Source organism: Stegodyphus dumicola, chromosome 6 (genome assembly GCF_044657685.1).
Source record: "Stegodyphus dumicola isolate Sdum_Otavi_A_Nest chromosome 6, ASM4465768v1".
NCBI lineage: Eukaryota > Metazoa > Arthropoda > Arachnida > Araneae > Eresidae > Stegodyphus > Stegodyphus dumicola.
Window position 1 is genome coordinate 177,117,957 of NC_140773.1, and position 11,402 is coordinate 177,129,358.

Consider the following 11,402-nt stretch of genomic DNA (forward strand, 5'->3'; position numbering starts at 1 on the left):
AACGAAATTAATAGCCCTTCGGGATAAATTGCCCTTTTGGGCATAAAAAAGACAGATTCCTTTTTAATTTTTTTTTTTTTCTTTTAAAGTCAAAGTTTTCCAACTTTTATAAATCATAGCAACAACTTTTTCAAATAGTTATTCGATCTCGCTTTTCTGTTGTAAAGTGTTGAAAAACAAGAACAGTTTTTTTTTAATTACTTTTTTGAAAGATACCTGTTAGTATATACGAGGGATATTTTTTTTACAACCTCCAATGGGCTATAAAGAAAAGACGGGTGAATATACAAAAAATATTTTATTACCAAAAGTAATGTACAATACAGATTATTTGTCTACATAATTACCTTGACGATTGAGGCATTTGTCATATCTGTGAACAAGCTTTGCAGTACCCTCTTCATAAAATGTGCCCGCCAATGATTGGAAGTGAGTTGTGACGGTTTCTTTCAGCTCCACATCATTTTGGAAGCGCTTCCTGCCAAGCCACTGCTTCAGTTCAGGGAACAGCTGAAAGTCACTCGGCGCTATGTCGGGACTATATGGTGGATGTTCGAAAATGTCCCATTGAAATTGCTGAAGGAGCCTTTGGGTTACACGAGCGCTGTGAGAACGGGCATCGTCGTGAATCAGAACAATTCCAGAAGTCAGCATGCCTCTTTGTTTGTTTTGAATAGCTCTCCGTAAGCGTCGCAAAGTTTCACAATATGAATCTGCATTAATTGTTATTCCAGGCTGCATAATCTCCACAAGCAACACACCTTTTTGGTCCCAAAAAACAGTTGCCATAACCTTACGGTTGTTAAAGGTTCGTCTGAATTGTTTGGGTCTCTTTGGAGAATTTGTGTGCATCCATAGTTGTGTTTGTCGTTTCGTTTCGGGCGTGTCATATTGAACCCATGTCTCATCACCTGTCACAATGGATTTCAAAAGCTTTTCTCCATCACTATTGTAAAGGTCAAGAAACTCAAACGCTGCAACCATTCGGCGAGTTTTGTGGCCGTCAGTCAACATCTGTGGGACTCAGCGAGCGCAAACTTTTCTGTAGCGCAACTGTTCAGTAACGATAGAGTACAGGGAAGATCTTGAAACTTTCGGAAATTTCATCGATAATTCACTTATGGTGAACCTTCGATTTTGCTTAACCGCTTGGTCAACTCATTGAACAATGTCGTCTGTAGCGACATCCTTGCGTCCTTGACCCCCATCATCATGCACATCAGTTAGACCATTTTTAAACTTTCAACACCATTCACGAACAACGCCATCACTCATAAAGCTGTTTCCATACACTGGATTCATTCTTCGATGAATTTCCGCTACACTTTCTGCCTGCAAGAAACGAATAACACCTCGCAATTAACACTAATAGGGAGAATCAATAGCCAGCCATGTTTACGTGACTGCAACTCAATAGAAAGTAGCGTGTTGAATACAATACACGCCAGTGACAAAGCGTGTGGAGGGGGAGATGCGTAGTCGCCTACTACGCACACCAACCACCTGCCGCATACCTGGCCATCATACTGTGCGATCGGAGGTTGAAAAAAAAAACAACCTACCTATATCTTTCAACTTGGATACTAACCTGTTGGTGTGTATGACCAACTCTGAAAACGTTTGATCAACAAATATAACGAGTGGCCATAATTAAACTGACAGTGCTCACAGTGTTCTATAGCGCGATCTATTTGCGAGAATGACGCCCCATTTTGTAGGAAGATTAAACAAGACGGGGGGCGAAGGATTCCGCGAAAAAAATTAGTTCCAAAAGTCACCGCTACGGGAATATTTGGCGCTGTGTAATAGAAAATAGAGTGTTAACAAATGCAAATCAATATGGAAATTACCTTTTATTTTGCATTCAAATGAGATTCAATGTGGCTGCCGTTGTTGTGAACCACATATTGCATTCTGTGCACAGTATGCACAACAGCAGAAAGTAACATGTCTGCAGGAATCTCCCGTACAGTCCGTGATATGTTATCATCCTTCAACGTAGCCAGGTCCTGGACCACTCCTTGATAGAAATTGGACTTAAGGTAACCCCATAGCCAGAAGTCGCATGGGGTAAGATCAGGCGACCGAGGTGGCCATGCAGTTGGAAAGTAGCGGGTAATGACTCTTTCTGTTGTGAATTTCTGTCGTAGCATCTGTTGCACCCGTAGAGCAACGTGTGGAGGGGCTCCATTTTGCATGAAAATGATTTTCCCCGGGCATTGTCTTTGCTGAAGTGCCGGAATAAGAAAGCTGTTCAACATGTGACGATATTTCTCTCCGGTAACAGAACAGGTTTCCGGTCCTGTCGGGTTAATGTTCTCATAGAAGAATGGTACATATCTCATAGAAGAATGGTATTATGTCATAGAACGATAAATTCCGCTGTGAAGCCACACCAAACAGTTACCTTGGTGAATGTAAGGGAATTGCTGTGACTGCATGTGGTTATTTGTCCCAAGTTCGGCAGTTCTGGGTATTAACAGTTCCATTCAGGTAAAAGTGGGACTCGTCTCCCAATAAGATCATCTATCACGGCCAAGCATCATCCACCTCCATTCTGGCAAGAAAGGTGAGAGCAAAAGTCAATCGTTTATCATGGTCGGGGTACAGTAACTCCTGTACACGGCTGATCTTGTACGGATAGAAGTTGATAATCTTTTGTAACATTTTCCATACCGCACTGTAAGGCATATCCATATTCCATAAGGCATATCCATAATAAAAGATAATTTTATTCCGTATTAATTTGCATTTGTTAACACTCTATTTTCTATTACACAGCGCCAAATATTCCCCTAGCGGTGAATTTTGGAACTAATTTTTTTTTCGCGGAATCCTTCGTCCCCTGTCTTGTTTAATCTTCCTACAAAAAGGAGCGTCATTCTCGCAAGTAGATCGCGCTACAGAACACTGTGAGCACTGTCAGTTTAATTATGGCCACCCGGTATATTATTAAAAAAATAATATATTACTTTTAGTAAGAGAGCTGAGCTTTTTGTAATAACGATATTTTTTCGATATTTGGTATCATATTTGTCATCAGCAATCTTAAATCACTGCATTACACAACTGATAGTTTCTTTTCTTTGTTAGTAAATTGCTTACTACGCTAAATCCTCTTTCTTTTAAATGTGTTGATGAGAATGCAAGGGAAACCTTCTTTGGTGCTTGCTTATAAAACCAGATACACAGGAATTTGCCTTTGAAGCCAAAATTCTTGATATCTGTTTTTTAATTTTAATTTTTAACTCTCTATTTGTTGACAATTATATCATCTCATTCTGTAATAATAATTCTACTGTTTATAGTTTTGAAAAAACTTCTAGAACCCAATAGTATTACAAAATCTACTTGTTTCTGTCTCTTCTATCTGCTTTCACATTTTTGCCAAATGTTTTCCAAATACCTGTACATGGCACTAAAAGGAGTTTAAGAACTGTGAGACTGAGTACATACACTGAGTAAATAAATACTTTATATAATTAATAATAAGTTTATTCATAGCGTTTCCTATATTGTTTTCTTATTATTTTAAATTATTATACAATATTCCACGGTTTAAGACTGGGCATTAAAATGGATTAAAATTATCATCGTACTAACTTGCGTAAACTGGCCTCAATTCAGGATCTTCCCACTAGGGCCTTTCTCAGTTCTTCGCTACTACAGGAATCAGTCTCCAATGTTACGGTGTCTGACCACTGGAATTTCAAAGCCATGTTTTCCTCAGCTTTTGAAAAGTGCTTTCACTTGCAAAAGTTCTTCTTTAAGTGCATTAAAGTTCTTCTGCGATGTCGTATTTCTATGTCATAATCCAGCAGACGCTGTATCTAGTAGTTTGGTCATTTGATCCTCCGGATTTTTAGAGCAAGCAAACGAAAAAATACAATTATAACACTTTGACAATCAGTTGGTGTGAAGAATGGTTAATGGGGAAATTTCGGCCGATGCTATTCGCACCACCGGTGCGATTAGCCGCTTAAGCTATTCGCACCAACATTAGCCACGCATGCGCATTGAGTTGTTAGATCCGTCAATTGAACCCCATCGAAAAGAACGGATTTTACGTACGCGAACTGTTGTAGTGAATCTTTTTTTTAAAAAAACAGGCGGGTTTCTACCTTGGCGTAGTTTATCATTTTTTAAGCGTTGACGACTTTCAAAAGTTTAGAAAGGAAAATGGGTTTCTTTTCTTATAAAAAGAAGGCACACATTTCCTTTTATTAAATTATTTATAAAAAAGAGCAGATTTTTATGTTCGCAATGTTTATCCTTTTCCTGAACGGTTTGAATAGTTTAAATGTCTGATTTGGGGGGGGGACAAAATCTTGTTTACATTTTTTGTACTTCTTAGAATACATTTAGCTTTAAAGATGTGTTTTGCGCAATCAAGATTTTAATTCATTCCTCTTTGAAAAATTTCGTCCGATAAAAGATACTAAAAATTAGACAGAGGATTTCTACGTAGAAAATTTAGACATGAAATAAGTTAAAAGAGATTATATCAACTATTAAATGAATTATTACGTGTGCCTGCTTATTTTTTTTATGGAAATACTTGGCATTTTTAGGACACAAAAAGTGCTTCAAAGAACTTTGAAATATTAGTACAAACACATTAATCAATTAAATTGAAATAAATAATGGGATGTAATTTAAAAGACAGAAATAATTTAATGTAAGTGATTTAGATTTAAAAATTTGCACACACAAATGATTTATCAGATTTTCTAAGGTTTTATTTCATAAATAACTTTGATTTTGAAATATGGCATTTGAACCTATAAACCTGTGGGGATACCGAAAAAGTGATGAATATATAAGAATATTATCATTTTCAGTAAGTTTTCTTATTGAATAATAAATTCTGCCAGTCCTATGCTATAAGAATAGTGTCTCAGTTTGCATAAAAATTCCTCTGTTAAATAAAAGAATTTAAGTAATTTCTGTAGCCTTTTTGTCAATACACTAAAGATTTTTTAACTAATTACTTGTCCTCGCTTGCAATTAGAACCATCATTAAATCCCTATTTTATCTAATCATTTCCTTAACATTATCATGTATATAGATTGACCTCATCTTTGTAACTGATAATTATTACTTTCAAATTATTCTCCTGCTGATCAGCTATTAACAACATTCGCTCTCACTACCGCCTGTCTTACAGAAATCGGCGTTCATCTAAAGTGGTGCCAGACACCAGGGTACCTGGGTATTACTAACCCTACCCCTCATCGAACAAATTATAGTACAGTTTCGAATATATGTAAATTATAACTGAATGTAGAAATCGGCGTAAAATGCTGGTACCTGGGATGATTGTGCGCATGCGCGAATGTAGGTGGTGTGAATAGCCTGTTAGCTATTCGCACCTTCGGTGCGATTAGCCACTGTGGGAAATTTCATGTAATCGAGTGTATCGCGAGTTGTAGCGTGGAGAGTTTCGAAAGTACATGGAGTTCCGAGAACGACCAAGCAGAGTCGGGAGCTGTACTCTGGTGATTTGCAGTGAAGCTGTCTCCATCGTTATAGCCTGATAACCTGGAGGCTGTGTCGCTGATTGTATCAGCGTGTTTATTGTAGATCTTCGACGACTGCTTCGAAAATCCAAAACGTGATTTTGGAGCTGTCCTGAAAATCCTGGCCAATAAAGTGTGTTTCGATACTTCATCAAGTGCTATTCTCGTTATTCACTCCAAATCGTCACGCACCCCGTACGAACGTGAAGGAAGAAAATTACTTAACAACTGGTGTCATTAAAAAAACGTAACAATATGATACCCTCGAGCTGAAATGCATATTCAACAATGGTAATTCGTGCTTTAATTTGCTTCTTGTGGCAAGAAAGTCTTTTCGGGTAAGCTCTTCTAGAATGCAATGAAAGCCGGTATTCGTCTTCTTAACGTATCTCAAATGTATCCTGTTAAATTGAAATCTGAGGTTCTTGGAGTCTGTGGATCTTCAGAATTTTTTTCATTCGGCCTGATGTTTTTGAACCAAGCAAGCTATATGAAATCGTCCATTATCCTCCATAAATATAGTATCAGTGCTCATAGTAGTAATAAATGAATATAGAATTTTTCGCGCTATTAAACACGCCACTAGCAAAAACATGACAATCAGTGCGGACGTATATTTTTGTTCCTGCTGACACTAAAAATGTAACACAGCAGCAGACTAGTCTTTCTCCGATGGTTTCTTTTTGTAATATTTGATGCTCGGTATCGAACTACACGTTTTCTCCATATAAAAACTCTTCGAGAATTATTCTGGAATTTTAAATCAAGGCTTCCCTGTAAAGAATACTTGATTTCACTGTTATTGGTTCTTATAAGGTACCAGAAATGGGCGCAGCCCGACCCACCTAACGAAACAAGTTGGTGAGTCGGGCTGCTCACATTTCTTTTACCTTATAAGCTTATAAGAATCAATATCAGTGAAATCAATTATTCTATTTTCTCCCTCCTTTCTGTATGCCTTCGTGTGTAACGGCAGCACACTCAGCGCGTATTCGAGACGTCCAGGTTGAAGTCCAGGCAAGGCCATTGATCATTTTTCACGTCTCCTGCTTCAAGAAACCCTAATGACTCTACAAGCTGTTCAACCTTTTGAAGCTTCTGTTAAACTGTGTCGAGATATGGGCTTTTCAACAGAGAAAAACAGCTGTCATGTTATTAGTGTTCTACATCATCGTACAGTTATACACACGATCGTGCATTGCTGAAGGAATCCTATTGCATGCGAATTAAGTTTTCTGGATACAGTTTAATTTTTTCCGTAGTCAACTTGTGAGGTAGTGTTGCCATATCTTGGGATTTTTCGCAAATGTAACACTTTTGACAAAGCTCTGCGATTAACATTTGTATATATGGGATTTTGAGTAATTTTTGCTACTCTCTCATTTCCTTACGTTAATTTTTGCGACTAAATATTTTTTAAATAGATCATAAAACGCTTATACGTTAAAATAACGTACCTGTTAAAATAAGTTTATTAATAATAAATTAAAAGGAAGTTATTTAAGCTTAAATAGAGGGTGGCATGTGGTAATTCTGAGATCATAGAGCAGGAGGCAAACAGTTTTCAGTGGCTCCCGTTTTCACATGCTTAATTGATTATTTTGTTTAAAATTTGCCAATAAGCACGGCAGCTGTAGAAAGGGTATTTTCAAGAGAATCGAAAGAAAATGTATCTGGAACTTCCAGATTTCGTACTTCGAATGAAGATATCATTGGAACACTGGCTTTTTCCTTATTAAAATTCTGTTTAAAAAAAATCAGTATTAAGTACAAATGACAACTTTTGTATATTTATTTTTCGCTTTTCCATACTAAGAAATTCTGCTTAGGGACGGGAAATTATATATATATCTATATAACAAGCAAGGTAGTTATTACAATACTGAATGACCAATTTGGTGTAGATAACATTTTGCGCAATATGCTGCAAAATAAGTAAATTAGAAATTGTAGTAAGCTCACCTAAAAGTTACCAGGAGCTGTTGCTCCAAAAAGTTCAACACGTTTTAAAAATTAATACATATGAAAAATCAAACCATCTAACAAGTAAAACATTAAAAAAACAAAATCAGATAAAAAAGTAAGCGGAAAATGGTAAATTAGCCGAACTAATAATGTTTCACAAAGACGAAAACTTTGAAATAAAACTTTAACCCTTATCTTTGTGATACTAGCTCTAATTCCTAAATTTTTAAAACTATTAAAATAGTATAAGCCGTAATAGCTGCTTATTGTATTTCATAAGAGCCATACGTAATTACAAATCAAGTTTTTAAAAACAAAATATAAACATGCCTTGTATTTTCGCGCTTTAAGCTGCAGAAAATTATCATTAAAGACATAAAGTAAGAAATTTAGAATTAATGTTTCACAAAGACGAAAATTTTGAAATAAACTAAAAATACTAGGCATATTTATACATTAAAAAAAATTGTTTTGTAATTATATATATATATGAACATAAAGATAATACATGTAATTTGAAATAGCAATTTAAAAAAATATTATAGAAAATCAATGTGTACTGCAGTTGTTTGCCTCTTGTGTAAAAGGCTTATGGAGCAAATAGTGTATTGTACTGATAGATAGAATTCCTTAAAAGCAATAGTAATGAAAGGAAAAAATATTGCAAAAACGTATAAAGCACAGTTATAAACCTTAATACCTTAATTGATGACTTTATTACTTTACAATATCGTTTTCAAGCCAATTCCCTCCTCCCAGTTCTATGCGGATAACGAAGCTATTTGCAGCTTGATATTATTCAGAACTAAACAATCGAGGAGACTTAAAAATCAAAAGTAAAATTAGTTATATAAATAGCAATACAAAGACTTTAACAATGAAAGAACGGGGATATTATTAGTGATCATAATCTGATAAAGTCAACCAAGCAAAAGGGTAAATTCACTGAAAAACTTTAATAGTCAAAAATAAAGTAAGAAATAATGAATTAGGAAAATGAACTGCTAATTTAAAAAAATTATTAGAAACACAAATCGCGCGAGAAAACTATGCAAATGTCAGGAAGGAGTTAATAAAAGACATGAACAAATTAATTTAAAAATAAAAATGTAAATTAACTAATTAATTAAAAGAAAAAATGAATGTTTAAACAAAGGATAACTAAACAAAAGATATGTAATTAAAATTACTAAGAATTACAATCCGTAACTTACTGAACCAAAGAGTTTGTAATGATATCATATCAGAGGTTATGTGATACACTGACTACCACTAAGTATTTGGACACCTATGCAAATGACGATATCTGCGGTCCTAACGTACGTCACGGACTCCGCCGGTATATATCGTGTAGGAAACAGCATCGGCTTTAGTCGCATGCAAGATGCCTCGCAGTTCGGAGCTTTCTGACTTCGAGAAAGGTATAATTATCGGGTATCACAAATGTGGCCGATCCTTAAGGGACATATCTAGCGATCTGAAGTACCCAAAATCGACAGTGTCCTATGTGATTAAGAAGTGGAAGGTGAGCGGTGATTGTCGGAATGTGCACCGAGTCGGCAGACCCACGAAACTGGGAGATAGAGACCGACGAGTGCTGTGCAGAGAAATTCGGAAGAACCGCACCCAACCGATGGCCCTCATCCGCGAGGAGTTTCAACAGGCATCCGGGAGTATTGTTTCAATGAATACCATCCGTAAGGAAGCCCATCTGTTTGGTTTTCATGGTCGTGCTGCTGCCCATAAGCCTTTGATCACAAAGTCCAACCGCGCTGCTCGGTTAATGTGGTACAAAGTACATCGAAATTGGACCGTAGATCAGTGGAAATGGGTTCTTTGGAGTGACGAATCAAGGTTCACTCTTTACCGTTCGGATGGCAGGGTCTGGGTCTGGCGTCTACCTGGAGAACGTCTCCTGCCAGAATGCATTTTGCCAACAGTCAAGTTCGGGGGAGGTGGAATTATGATCTGGGGGTGTTTCTCCTGGTATGGGCTGGGACCCTTGGTCCCCATTTCATGGTAAGCTCAACTCCGATGCCTACTGCACTATTTTGGATGACAATGTGCTTCCTACGTTGTGGCAGTTTTACGGGTTGGACCACTGTTACTTTCAGGACGACAATGCCAGTTGTCATGTTGCGACGTTAACCAAGGCTTGGTATGGTGCCAATGGAGTTCATCGAATGGACTGGCCTGCCTAGAGTCCAGACCTGAACCTTATCGAGAACCTCTGGGACGAGTTGCATCGCCAAATTCAGGGGTGCACTACCCGTGCAAAATCGGTGAAGGAACTTCTATGTCTTCTCCAAGACGAGTGGAAGAAAATACCACTAGCTGTCATACAAAGACTTGTGGAAAGTATGCCTCGGAGGGTCCACGCTGTAATTACTTCTCGTGGAGGCTCTACAACTATTGATTTTGAATAAAGTTAGTTTTTCTTTTCTATCACAGGTGTCCAAATACTTATTGGTAGTCAGTGTATATGGAAGTCTGACGTCACGAAAATCACATAATCTCTAATGTCATGTGCTACTTTTTGCGACTTTTCGATTCTTCTCATGCTACTTTAGTTGAAAGCTTTCTGGCATCAGTGTTGTGAGGCTACATAAAAACTTTCGCAGCATCGAGCTTCATCTAGGTGTTCTGGAAACAGTCTGATCTCTTGAGCAATAAACTTGTGAGACAACATAAACATTAAATGTTCTTACAGTACCAAATTTTCTTATGCCAGTTTGCAACATCTCTACAGAATTCCAGCACATTTCATCATTTAAATGGTTTTTCTGTCTCTGTTTTACTCATTACTAATTTGCCTGCGTCCTATTTCTTGAAACAGCCTCAGATTGCAAACTGAATCTAAATCAAGAATATTCTATTTTTTCAAGTTTTGTTTTGTCTTTCGTGGTTACACGTTACGGAGATTTAATTAGCATATCTGAAATCAGCGATGAAAATTATGAAGAGGCTCGCCATCAGAGATTGGAACATAATAAAATATCCCACTATAGAGCATTCAAATGATGTCAGGTAAAAATGGGAAAAGGTATGCTGCTATGTGACAATACTAGTAATGTTCGCTTTTACTTAGAACTATGTTTAATAAGTCTTATTATTATGTAATGTAACTTATATGCAAAACTATTATTATTATTCAGTATTAAGTTACTAAAATGAGAAATTTACCGTATAATGCTCACTAATATTGTTTTCTATTCCCTTTCAGAAACGAAGAACGAAAAAATGCATTTTCACGACTCATGAGTTAAATTATCATTGGACTTCATTTTCATGCAAAATAGGAGGACGAAAGTTCTATATTGGTCTTACAAAAACCGGAAAATCTAGATTTGGACGTCTGAAAGATGCGAGGGCACTGTTCACTTGGATGCCAAAATATAAGAAAAATTATTTCAGCATTGTATAAAAATTCTGCATTTATTCAAAAGAATGAAAAAAAATTTGTAAAGTGTTGCCAACATTTATTCTCTATGTAAATATTGTAAAATTTCTCTTCATTGGTATAGTATTGGAGAAATGTGGAGGGTAAAACCATTGTGATAGCATGCTTTAAGTATATTAAATAAATTAAAGGAATATTTTATGCATTTTTAAATTGGAGTCAAAATGTTTTTCCTCCGTTTTTATTTCAAGCTGAAATATTACTAACAACGAAAGTTTAATTATGTATCTTTTCAGGTTGCTTTTTCTGAAATGCATATTCATTTTTCACATAATATTGGAAAGTATAATGTATTGGCAGGGAACAGAAGAAAAGAAAAAAAAAAAAAAAAAAAAAAAAAAAAAAAAAATAGAAGTTAGTTTTTAATGAATTTCACGAAACAACAACCCATTCTTGTAGAACCTAGTTTTAATGTCAAATATGAATTAAATTTTCTTTTTCTTAGTTTCGACATTCA

General features: G+C 36.1%; 1 protein-coding gene across 3 annotated transcripts in view; it reads left to right on the plus strand.

Moving 5' to 3' along the window:
• Positions 1-11,098, plus strand: part of LOC118191791 (fibroblast growth factor 16-like) — a 125,638-nt gene extending 114,540 nt beyond the window's left edge. For all 3 annotated transcript variants that reach the window (XR_015041766.1, XM_035362636.2, XM_035362637.2), the window contains one exon: positions 10,709-11,098. Coding sequence is in view for 2 of the 3 variants with exons in the window: in XM_035362636.2 (XP_035218527.1) it covers positions 10,709-10,909 (201 nt within the window). In the remaining variant the exon portion in view is untranslated. The remainder of the gene's footprint in view (positions 1-10,708) is intronic.
• Positions 11,099-11,402: the final 304 nt, after the last annotated feature.